Source organism: Sardina pilchardus, chromosome 4 (genome assembly GCF_963854185.1).
Source record: "Sardina pilchardus chromosome 4, fSarPil1.1, whole genome shotgun sequence".
In the NCBI taxonomy this organism is placed as follows: domain Eukaryota; kingdom Metazoa; phylum Chordata; class Actinopteri; order Clupeiformes; family Clupeidae; genus Sardina; species Sardina pilchardus.
Genome location: NC_084997.1, coordinates 11,617,419 through 11,630,378, shown reverse-complemented (window position 1 = coordinate 11,630,378; position 12,960 = coordinate 11,617,419). Strand labels below are relative to the sequence as shown.

The following is a 12,960-nucleotide window of genomic DNA, read 5'->3' as shown; positions in this document are numbered from 1 at the left end:
TTACCAGTGAGTCAAACAAGGTCATGTTTTCCAGTTACTTGTTTGCCACTGATATTGTTACTATCTACTAGTAGTAATGTAATCATGTTCCCTTCTAACAATCCAGGTTCAGCACCCAGAATCGAAGCCCTCCCTGAGGATATCAGCAGTGAAACAGGGAAAGTCCTTACCGTTGCCTGTGCTTTCTCTGGAGAGCCCATTCCTCACATTGAGTGGTCCCGCTCAGGAAAGAAACTGCCTGGTGAGGAAAGTGGTAGATTCCATGTTGAGACCACAGAGGACCTCACCACACTCATCATCACTGGTGTCAAAGAGAGTGATGCTGGCGCATACACCCTCAAACTTTCCAATGAGCATGGATCTGACACAGCAACTGTCACCATTAGTATTCGATCAGTGTAAAAGCAATATGATTATTTCTAATCCCCCTCCCTCTTTAAGTGCCTTTTTATTTATTAAATGAGCAAAAAATCTTTACTTGATAAATACCTGGATTACTGTTCCTGTAAATATGAACTATTTTTATACCAAACTTGACATTAATTTATGCCAAACTAGACTAAAGTCTAAAGTTGTTATAAAATGTGCCATATTGGATAATTATGACTTAGGATTTTTGGATCCATTTTTCTGTGACATGTACATAATGTATATAGCCGAATTTAACGGTTATGGGAAATGTATGAATTGTTATTTATGACAATATTAACTGAAACAAAAGGAACTAAATGTTTAATAGGAGAAAGTTTCGCATGAAACGAATACCCTGTTAAACCTGAAACTAAACTCTGTGCCTCAACAAAAAGTTGAAGTCTTAAGATTGCCTCAACAGGTAGAGAGGCTCCCTGTTGATGTTTTACTAAATCTGAGAGACAATATAATATTCACTGTATGCTCATACATGCAGCGATATTACCGTACTCTTATGAAATGTTACTTGACCATAAGACCTTGAGTGCTGTTTGCATATTACCCTCATGTAAGCAGGACAACTAGGCCTTGTGTTCAGACTGACTGTGTCATACCACCATTTAAATGACATGCTCATAGTGCGAGCGGCCTGCACTTCTTGAGCAAAAGTTTTGATGTGCTCTGTGTCTGGCAAAGGACTGCTTGAATATACTTTCAAAAACAACATCACCTGGCCATAAAATATAAAAAGTATATCTTGTACTTCTTTGCAGAAGCAGAGCCTCCTCTTGGAGGATTGCTTTGTGCATCATGTGTGTTTGTGTGTTAGCTTTAGAATTTCACCCTGTCAGTCGTTGGGGCAAATATCAAGAAATTGTACCACAGTAACAACACCTGCTGTGCAAAGATGACTTAACAAAAGTAACTCTATGCCCTACACTTTGGTTTGATTAACTTTAGTATTGTAGTATTACTTATATATGCAACCTCCTTGAGTTTTATTATTATTGATTCAATAAAGCATGATTTCAGCACATACATCTCGTTGTCTGATTGTTTCATTTGGTAATTCCATTGAACAACATTTCTTACTGATTGCTAACTGTAAATCACATATTATTATGACCGCCGCGCAGCAAAGCTTCGTTTTGATCCGTGAAATAAAGCCATGCCAATCTCATGGTATGGTGAAGGGTATGTGATGATGTGAGGTTATATTAATTCCAAAGGCCAAGGGAACTTTATCAGGGTGCATAGTGTCATGGATCCATGAAATAACTGGCATTTAAAAAATAAAAATCTGCTTGCCTCTATGGGAATTTTAACACATAGGGTTAACATAGGCGTTTCGATACTTATGACCCCTGTATTTTAAGGAAGACATTTATTTACTATACATTGTTCATTCACAAAGAAAACTGATGTCCTGTCCTGATGATTTTATATTCCTCTTTATAGTGAACTTTATATGTGTTCCAATACTTATGGGGACTGTGTGTGTACATGACTATACACTACACACACACACACACACACACACACACACACACACACACACACACACACACATACTGATACACACACATGCAGGCATACACACACTCACACCCTCTCTCTCTCACACACACACATAAACACACACAAAGACAAGCACACACACAAGCACACCCTCACACACACGCATAAAAACATACACACACAGCAGACAGGCAGGTATACGCACACACACACGCACCTGCACCCACACACACAAACACACACATAAAGTCACATACACACACACACACACACTCACAAGTGAACATACACACACAGACACATAAAACACACACACAAATGCAGGTACAGACACGCGCACACACAAACACACACACAAACACACCCAAACACACAAACACACACATAAAGTCTCATACACACACGCACACACTCACAAGTTAACATCCACACACAGACACATAAAACACACACACAAATGCAGGTAAGCAGACGCGCGCACACACAAACACACACACAAACACACACATAAAGTCACATACACACACACACACTCACAAGTGAACATACACACACAGACACATAAAACACACACACAAATGCAGGTAAGCAGACGCGCGCACACACACACATACACACACACCATTACCCCCACCACCACCACACAAACTCACAGACAGAGAGGCACATATACACAAAAGCAAGATAAATACATATACACACACACATATATACATATATATATATATACACAGAGAGAGAGAGAGAGAGATAACACACAGGAATGCAAAAGGAAGACACTCAAGTCATGGATTGGAAGGCAGCATTTTGGAAGCAGTGAACCACAGATACCAGGGCCCGTATTCACAAAGATTTTTATCTTAGCACTAAGAGTACTCCTCAATCGCACTAAAAGATATTAGCTAGCTAGGAGTTTTCCCTTAAAAGTTATTCACAAAGCCTTTCAGACCTACTTTTAGTAAGGAGAAACGACAACTCCTAAACTAATAGTGAGTCTTTGTTGCTATGGTTGACGTCATTACTCATGCACAAGCTTGATTAAAGTGACCACCTTGATTGGCTGATGATTATAATGCGGGAATGATGGCAAACCTCCCCTACGATGACAAGTTGAGTGACAGGTGTTAGGTCTTAGCTGGTGAGAATGTGTGCGCTATGTCGGGCTGTGAAGGATGGAAGATGATGAATAAATGAATAGGCATAGCCTAAATGAATATAGAGTAAAGCAAATGTAATGAAACACTACGGACTGGAGCAGTATCTTTGCAACATGTTTTGAATTAATGTGTATGAAGTAGCCTACATTTGCAAAGAGGAGAAACTATTTAATTTAGCCTAATTATGCACAATGAGACGTTCCATTTTGTTTACATGCAATGGTGGTTTTGGTTGTCGGTGGCATTATTGGATTTGCATCCTTAGTTGCTGTGTTATTACTATGAATGAACAGGCGGAGACCAGCACGTCCAGTGTGTGTGTCGTTTAATGAACCACTGCCTGTGTTACACATAAACATGTCCCAAGTACACCTCCTCCTTTTATTTAGGAAGTACATCCTAAATAAAAGTAAATCAAATCTTCTGCTGTGACCTACCTAGGATCCCATGACTCTTTTATTTTATTCACCCCTGAAAGTCATTAATAACTACATTAACAAACGGAAATAATCTAATAATTAACATCTTGTTAACAACATACAAACTGTCTTTTCTTTTCCTTTTTTTTCGAACATGAGCTGCTCTAAACTAATGCAGCAGTGCAGATGAACATTCTACAGTCCTTCAAAACTTATCCACCCCTCGCTATATGTCCAGTCTATCTGGGGGTCTTGACACTCTCCCTGAGCGGGTGGTTGTGTCATGTTGGGTGTCTGTCTGCTGTGGACACGTGTGTCTCAGGTGTCTCTGGAGGATGCCCCACTGCACGCAGGTGAATGCGATTTGCTTGAACAAACCCCGGTCCGTCTGGACAAGGAACGATCTCGGAGTCTCTGCTTGCCTGACAACAGCACCAGGAATCTGTTCAGTTGTGATCCAGACTTTCTGTCCTTGTGACAGTGCTAGATTTTTGGCCAGACATTGTTATGTAAGGGATCATTTAGATGTCAAAATATAGTGATAAACCCACAACATTCTTCATCAGTTCGACGTAGGGAAAATGTACACAAATACTGTAGGTCTATAATTGCACTTGCACTGCACAACACTGATGCTGTAGACTGAATATTTCAAGTATTTCTTTCAATACTTGCAGTATTTCTTACCATAATCAGTTACAGTAATCAACCAACAATGAAATCAATGAAACAAATAAAATCTGTAGACAAATAAAAACTACTGCATAAAGTACATACATACAGCAACAAGACTGTATAGCACACCTGAGTGCTGCGTTTTCAATTTTGCTTCCACACCTGGTGGATATGATTATCCAATTCGTTCATTAGTGTGGTCATTGGCAATCCGGGGCTTTGTAATGACAAGGAAGTAACCTCACAATCCTTATCTGTGTCTAAGGTGTGGAAATATGTGTAGAGTTTTACAAATCAATGTGTGTTATGTTTTGCAAAAAGGGTGAAGCAGACATTGTGTGCAAATCTGGAGGTGTTTTGCTCCTTGAAGTAAAATTTTGCAAATTGTGTGAAAATTTCCATTTTAGTGTGTAAACAATCGTAAAAAACTGTAACTGGAATACGCACAGATTCTCTCTTTGTGCACAACATAACAAATTCAACAGCTTAGGGCAGGACAGGCAGCTCCAACGGAGAGGGAAAAACAGTTGCAGGCGCACAAAACAACCACAGGAGGGCACAAGTTTCCTCCTAGATTAGATTTGCATGCACAATTTATTTCTGCACTCTCATGTGAGTCAACCTCGACTTGGTCAGTTTGGGGGAGGGAACCAAAGGAGGCATTAGCCCTCTTGTGTCTGGTCAGTTTTCAGTGTGTTCACACCCACACAGATATCTATCTATCTATGTATCTATCTCGATGGCATTTCTGATAAAATGACAGAAACCTTGGCTATATAACAACTGTTATCAAAGCATGTTTTGCGAAAAATGTCAATCAAAGTGAATGTTACATATTTTAGCAATACGTAAAGGTTGTAGAGGTAATGAGGAATATCCCATCATGAGGTGCCCCCATGATCACTTGCCGTTTATAGTGGCACAACTACAGTAATAAGCACATCATCAGCATCACAATTTTTGCAAAGCACTACATAGTATACATTGACTTACAAAACACTAAACACATTTCTCTACTTTAGACACAGAAATATCCAACAGTGTCTCCACTTTGAGATTTCAAGGCAATACCTTCAAAAGTACACCGATGAACCAATTGTTTAAACACAACTATCGGGTGTAAAGACACTTAGGTGCTCAATCGTAAACTCAACAATCAGTCCTAAACACTTGGCAACAGGTGCAGCTATTGTAGCCTTGAATACAATTTAGGACAGACAGGAAAATGAGGAGGAGTGAAGTTTTGCAAAACGTGTTTTTATGAAATTGAAAACGGACTCAAAAGCTGAGAATTAGTGTATGGTTTTGCAGTTTGGTGCTGTACACATGATAGAATATGCAAAGATTTTGTGTGTAAGCAGTTGAAGGAAAACTGTAGGGTAGTGGAGAGAGAAAATCCTCAATGTATAGGTCTGGTCTTATGTGCTGTGTTTTGTCATATTCTTGTACTCTAAATTATCCCTTAATCCTACTTGAACAAACTTTCAGAAAAATTATTTATTGTTTTTTGTGTAACTGATTCAAACATAATAGTTAGAATCATTAGTTCAGTTAGATTTCCAGACTATAGGTGGGCACTTTTGGAAAGGAAGGATTTGGGGCCAATCAGGACAAGTTCTGTTTTGTCAGTGTTTAATTTGAGGAAGTTGTGGGTCATCCAGACTGTGAGTGAGGGGGGAGGGAAAGCATATAACCTGACTCTGCCAATGCAGCAAGCACTTCTAAGCAGTGAATATTCCCAGGTCAGTCTTACGTAAGATGTAGAGATTGCATGTTAGCACTTTGAATCTGAGCTATTTTTTAATTTAATTCTGGCATGTATCTTGTTTTTTAGGCTAAACAGTTCTCATATTATATTTATTGGGACTCTTTTTTACTAAAGATACTCGTTATACTAAAGTTACTGAGCCTGTAGACTTCTGGGCAAAAATCCACTAGTGACAGACATCCTTGTGACACAAGTAAGTAAGAAACTCTTACCAATTTCAGAGACCAATGTCAAAGTAAGGTTCGTAGGTTCAGCCTCCTGTCCTTTATAGGAGTGTCTGTGTTGTTAGACTTATCAAACTGTTAAATTTGCTGTCAGATGTATGTTGAATGCAACACACATTAACCCTGAGATGTTGTGGATAACAGTTTAATTTGGTTTCTTTAGAACTTTCAATGTTATTATTTGGTACAATGTTCCAGAAAGGTCTAGAGTTGACAGTGATAGCATTAGAGTGGTGTCCCAGTTTCGAAGTGAGTCAGTGGTAGGATATCAGTGACACCTTTTGCTATGTGCCACATGGCGACTGTCAATCAAGTGACAGTGTGCCATTTCTGTCACAGTGAATATGTTGTTAGTCATGTGCTAATGACCTAGTATTGTTAAGGGATTCTAGGTGGAACAATGGGCACATAGCAAGCACATCAGATATTTTTTATATTGAATGAAATGTTATCACTCTTATCTAGTTCCAGCTCGAAGAGAACTGAAGAGAAGAAGCAGTTGCTTGAAAAGGAATTTGAACTAGACTTCTCACCCTCCCAAACCAACTGGCAGTCCAGTGCACTATTTTCATTGCATTGTGCATCACCAAGAGCTGAGAAAATGGCTCAAGTGAAGAATGAGGATAAGAAAGAGTGTACCAACATTACAAAGTTTCTGAGAAGAAGAAGGTCTTTGTCACCAACATACATTGAGCTGATGCGTCCAGTGTCTGAATTCATAAGACCTCCTCGAGCTTGTCCCACAGAGGAGATTGAGGGAGACGCTGTTGAGAGAAGATCACCAACCCCCGAAAGGACATGTTCTCAGTCTCCATGCCCTGTTTCCACTGAGTCACCCAGGTCAGCCTCCTGGTTTGAGAGATCTGCCAGATTTGACAGTGGATCAAAATATGAAGCAAGGAGAGCAACTCTTAAATCTGAGGTAAAATACCAGGTTGTTACACAGGCACCATTCAGCCTCGATCATGCTCCACGTATTACTGTGAGAATGCGTTCTCATCGTGTGCCATGTGGTCAGGACACAAAGTTCATGTTGAATGTCCAAGCCAAGCCAGACGCAGAAATCAAATGGTATCATAATGGACAGGAAATTCAGGAGAGCAGCAAGTACCACTTCACAAATTTGAGTGGAGTTCTGTCTCTAAAGGTTTGCCAGTGCATTGAGGAGGACAGTGGAACATACCGTGTTGTCTGTGCAAATTCAAAGGGAGAGACGTCTGACTATGCTACTCTTGATGTTTCGAGCGGAGAATTTTCCACATATTCCTCTCGCCGTAAAGATGAAGAGGCTCCTGCAACATTTCTCCCAGGGGTCACAAAAACTGACTATTACCATATATCATCAGTTAGAGCTGCTTCCTCTTCCTCAAAAAATCACCTTGAGATCAAAGAAACCTCAACGATCTTTGTAGAATGATGTGAGGTATCAGCTTTAGAGTATGCTGCAGCAGAAAGTTTACCTATTAGATATGCTTCAATGGAATACCTGTCTTCAGCATCTTACTCTTCACATGAAAAATGTGTTGCTACAAAGACAAGGACGAAAGAAGTTGAAGAAGTCAAGGAGATTAATGCCATTTTATCTGCAAAAATAATCACAAAGCCTCAGTCAACTACAGTTTCTTTTGGAAGATTCAGATGTGATATTGATGGTGTATCGGCACCAAGAGTGACATGGTTGCATGAAGGAACCACCATTGTATCCTCTCACTGTTACCAGGTACCTTGTACACAGTACAAGCCTACATTTGAAATCATCTCGGTTGAGATTTCCGATGAGGGCAATTACTCAGTGATAATAAAAAACTCAGAGGGCACTCAAGAGGCAAAATTTACCTTGACCATCCATAAACCACCACCTAAAGAGGAAATTCCTGTTCCACTTCCAAGTGTGAAGTCTCCTGGGCCTGAAGTAAAATCCCCAGAACCGGCTCAGGTTACCTCACCAGAGCCCCGAGTCAAATCACATAAGAGTGTTAAGTCACCAGAATCAGTTTCTTCACCACCAACCCCAATCAAGTCTCCAGAGCCAGTGCCCCCACCCCATTTGGTGTTTAAATCTCCAGAGCCCATTACATCACCATCAAGGGTGAAATTTCCAATGACCATCAAATCTCCAGAATCAATTACCTCACCGATGACTGAGTGTATCATGTCACCTAAACGAGTAAAGTTCCCAACACCAGTTAAATCTGCCCCACCAAAGATTGTTCAGCAGCTTCAAGCAGAGGCTTTTGAGGGCAAAGTGAAAATGTACTGTATTGCTGAAAGCATGGTGAAGGAAGCTGTGTGGTACAACGGCAGCAAGAAAATTATACAAAGCAGTCACTATCAAATTCAAACCTCTGCTGATGGATCTCTGAGAGTGGCCAAGGTGAATACACTTGCAAGATTACTAAAGAAAGAGGAATGTCCAAAACATCATTCTCCTTCACTGGCCAAGTGTTCCAGAGCATACTCCAAAGTGACAGCTTTTGTAGCAACGCACTTGGCAATTCAAGTTATATAATGTAAGTTACATGTAATTTACTACTTATATAATGTAATTTACTACTTATCCATCGTTTTTACTCAACTCTATTGTTTTAAACACTTTAATGTACCTGTAGTTGAACATTCATTCTCAGCCCTCAGGATATCAGCAGTGAAACAGCAAAAGTCCGTTGCCTGTGCTTTCTCTGGGGAGCCCATCCCTCACATTGAGTGGTCCCGCTCAGGAAAGAAACTGCCTGGTGAGGAAAGTAGCAGATTCCACATTGAGACCACAGAGGACCTCACCACACTCATCATCACTGGTGTCAAAGGGAGTGATGCTGGCGCATATACCCTCAAGCTCTGATCAGAGTAAAAGCAATATTATTATTTTGGTAGTTTCACATTCAGGGTAAACTGTTTGTTTAATGTGACCTACAAATCAAACCATTTTGAAATATGTTTTAATGCAACTTGTCATTGACAATTCTTGTATAATTCCAGTGTGAAATATGTGTTAAAGTGGACTGGACATTTGAAAGAAATGTAGTTTTTCACCATCAGTATATAAGGTTAAATATTTGCATATTTTTGCATATTATATCTGTATTTGTTTATTACTGTTCTTTGGGTTAACATTATTTAAGTAATAAGAAACTTAAGTTTCACAACTGTCAGCTATTATGATGTTAAAATTTTATGAGGACATTTACTTTGTAGGCTGTTGGTTTGATGCATATCTGAAGTATTTCCTAAAGTATTGCTAAATAAGTGCTATATTTCTGAACTTATGTTTGATTGAAATGTGGACCATATCTTTAAATACCCGCATTTCCATTCAAATTATGATTATTTTCTGGTGATTCTGAAACTAGTCTTTTCTGGTCCCCCCTGCCATCTCATTAAATTAGATTAACAAAATATCCCTCCTTGAGTACCTGGATTACTGTTCATGCTCAACTAAAGTTTAGTCCTTGAACCATTTTGCTATCACATGAATCATGTACTGACTGTACAGCTCTGAAAAAAATGAAATCTTTCTGATGTCATCCTACGGTTACTGAGTGAAATTTGAATGAGCTGATTGTCATGTTCAATATTAAGTGACCACTGCAAATGTAAATATGATACTTATACATATATTTTTCTTGAAATTTCAAATTTGCAAGATTTATAAATGATGGTAGGGTGGGGTAAAATGCCACCCCCTCCAATTTTTCACACACTAACCACTGGATGAAGTGCAATTTAGCTCTTATTGTTTCTGTGCACTATGTTGACAATGGTGATGTACAAGTACCCACCATAAAATGTATGCGTGCAATGGAGGCTACTTCAAGAAAATAAAACAAAAATGGATTTCAAGGCAAGTGTTCTAAGTTTCAGTCACTAAAACAATGTTTGAAAGGCTGTGACTGCAAAGGATATCATATCTATGTGTGAATAGTCAATAGTTTGGTCAATACATAGAGTCTAGACAGTACATTTTATTTACATATATTATAGTATTTAAATAATAAATTTGTCTGAGTTGCATTGCTTTTTTGAAGCAATATTATGCAGGGTGAAACACCCCTGGTGCCGTATGGTAAAATGCCCCCCCTCCAGGACACCAAAGAATAAGATTAATTGTTTTTCATCATGGTTTGTCATGGTTAAATATTTGGTTCCTGGAATATCAATTAAAAGAAAAAAATGTATCCTTAATATAACCATCAGTTCCCAAAAGGTTCCCTGACAGTTGCACAAAACTATACCTTTAGGGAACGTTCTGGGAATGTCAGTTAAAGGATGAAAAAATGTATCTTTAATATAACCATCAGGGAATGTTCCCAAAAGGTTCCCTAACAGTTGTACAAAAACAGCTGTAGATAGACAGATACTTTATTGATCCCCAAGGGGAAAATCAAGAACTGTAACTGTTCTCTGAAGGCTTCACAACACAATACCTTTAGAGGAATGTCAGGAAAATCTTCCCAATATTATAAGACACAAGAACCACAACAAGTAGTATAGTTTGTAGCAACGACTCCCGGCCAAGAGGAAAGAGTGACCAGAGAGGAATTCTCCCCTCTCCAAAGCAGTCTCTGACCTCCCAACGCAAAGAGGTTCTTTTTAATTAAAGCAGGCAGCCATGGGGTCAGACCTGGTTTTGTCGGTTAAAGTTTTTTTTTTTGCAGAATCTAGTAGACTAGGGGTACCTCTTTAAGATTTAAGAGGGTGCCCGGTGATATCCCTTGGGCAATTTCGTATATTAAGCCTTTCTTGTCCAATGTGTTGACTATAAAGGCCCGATCACATTATAGACGGCATGCGCTGCGCTCACCGCTAGGTTGCTCTTGGTTGAGATAACGTTCTACGATTTTTGTTGTTGTTACCGCTCCTATTTCTATGGTTACTGCTGGGCTCCGCGCAAAAGTCCATTCACTTATAGCGCGCCGCGGTCAAAGTTGAACATGTTTCAACTTTGACCGCGGCAAGCGTAACAGCGGCAAAGCGGCAAAATGCCGCCGGTGCTGCGCTTTGCTGCGCTTAGCGGCAGAGCCGCTTTTGCGCTCTCAACCCATTGAAATGAATGGGTTTCATAGCGCATGCCGCCTGTAATCTGATCGGGCCTTCAGGCGGATATACTACAGGTGAATAGGGTAAACAAATTAACAAGCAGATATCACTATGAAACTTCACCAGTTGATTACTTAGATCAATATGAAAAATAAATGTATTACAAGTTTTCTGAAATGTAATGTTTGAATATGCAAATTAGGTATGATTTAATTAAATATGCGCTGATTTGCATAAACGTAAAAAGATCAAATCTGAACATTGGATAAAGCCAGTTTAATTTTTTTTCTTTTGATTTTGTTGACATAAGAGATGAAAAGTATTTTAGAGAGGGAATTGTGGATATCTCATTTAGTTATTCAGTAAATCAGAAAATACTATACCAGCCTTTAAAAAAAATGTTGCCATGTTTTTTGGAATAAAATGTCATGAAAATCAGGCTAAGAATAATATATCAACAAACCCCTCTGCAAAAACCTTCTAAACATGGTTTGGTATAAGACTGAAAAGTTTGGTGTATGTAGATGCTTGTGGAGTGGAGATTTTGTTCTCCGAGTGAGAGAGGAAACTCATCCATATCCGCCTTATATTCAACACATTGGACAAGAAAGGCTTAATATACAAAATTGCCCAAGGGATATCACCGGGCACCCTCTTAAATCTTAAAGAGGTACACCTACTCTACTAGATTCAGCAAAAAAAAACCTTTAACTGACAAAAGTCAAGTGTTCCTTTAAGGTTCTCGTAAGCTTTTGGCAGACCAGACCAGCCACTAAGCCATGGGGTCAGGTTGCAACCAACCCGGGTCAGACCTGGTTTTGTTGGTTAAAGTTTTTTTTTTTTTGCAGAATCTAGTAGACTAGGGGTAGTGAAACTGTGAATAATACATTTGTGAAGTTAATCATGTTAATATATGTTATATGCATTTCTTTGTCAACAACGCTCCAAGAACCACCTGGGGTAAAATGCCCCTGTTGCACACATTTTTTGTTGTTAAAATAGCCTTTTCATTAATTGTAAACTCTAGACAATTTTCATATCTGGTATATATAATTCATGGCATTGTCACTCAAAACTAAAATAGCAAACATATTTAGCTTCTTTGTTCCACAGTAATATCACGTTTTCCCGACCTAACAACCATTTAACTGCATTTTAATCACAATTCCAACTTTTGGGGAGGATTTTGTAGGCTATATACGCTGCATTTTATTATCTCCTCCAAGTAGGTATGTTTTCATCAGGGTTTGTTTGTTTGTCTGTCTGTCTGTTTACTCATTTGTTTGTCTGCTTGTTTGTTTGCAAGATAACTCAAAAAGTTATGGATGGATTTCGATGACATTTTCAGGGAAGGTCTGAAATCCAAGGGCCAAGGAAGAAACGGTTACATTTTGGGAGTGATCCGTCTGGATCCAGGAGGCGGCGATGTTTTGGCTTGGTGGAGGTTTGCACTCTCTGAGCACTTTTCTAGTTTGTAATGTCCTTAAAATATGCAAAAGAATTGGATGGATACCTAGCATGGGTTAGCAACTTTCTAGCACTCTCTTGTGCGTGTTTTGATGTGCCTGAATGTAGCCTGATCTGTCCATTGATCTGATCATTTTCTCATTTAGTTTCCTGCTATGTTGCTCACCTATGGTAACTGACGTGCAATCTTCAACAGTATGCAGCTGTTGAACCACACCACCAGCTGCAACTTCTCTATTCCGCGTATAGGTTTGATTTTAACACTAGGCTAGGCCTACCACTCTCAG

At 39.2% G+C, this 12,960-nt stretch overlaps 2 protein-coding genes across 3 annotated transcripts in view; both read left to right on the top strand.

The window, feature by feature from the left end:
- The window catches only part of ttn.2 (titin, tandem duplicate 2), a 165,278-nt gene extending 163,827 nt beyond the window's left edge, over nt 1–1,451 (top strand). The window contains exon 228 of the mRNA XM_062534131.1: nt 107–1,451. Within this exon, the coding sequence (XP_062390115.1) occupies nt 107–402 (296 nt within the window). The 3' untranslated portion in view covers nt 403–1,451. The remainder of the gene's footprint in view (nt 1–106) is intronic.
- A 4,576-nt stretch (nt 1,452–6,027) lies between these two features.
- Nucleotides 6,028–9,569, top strand: LOC134078320 (titin-like). 2 transcript variants are annotated; one of them, XM_062534164.1, is made up of 3 exons: nt 6,028–6,141; nt 6,638–8,682; nt 8,800–9,569. In XM_062534164.1, exon 2 carries the CDS (start codon nt 7,650–7,652, stop codon nt 8,679–8,681), a length of 1,032 nt encoding a protein of 343 aa, XP_062390148.1. In that variant the 5' UTR covers nt 6,028–6,141; nt 6,638–7,649; the 3' UTR covers nt 8,682; nt 8,800–9,569. The 2 variants fall into 2 exon arrangements, with proteins under 2 accessions (XP_062390148.1, XP_062390149.1); XM_062534165.1 differs by lacking the exon at nt 8,800–9,569 and adding an exon at nt 8,782–8,797.
- Nucleotides 9,570–12,960: the final 3,391 nt, after the last annotated feature.

What these genes read in the sequence shown, in the direction of transcription:
- LOC134078320 (XM_062534164.1), top strand. Translation starts at nt 7,650, where the DNA reads ATGGAATACCTGTCTTCAGCATCTTACTCTTCACATGAAAAATGTGTT.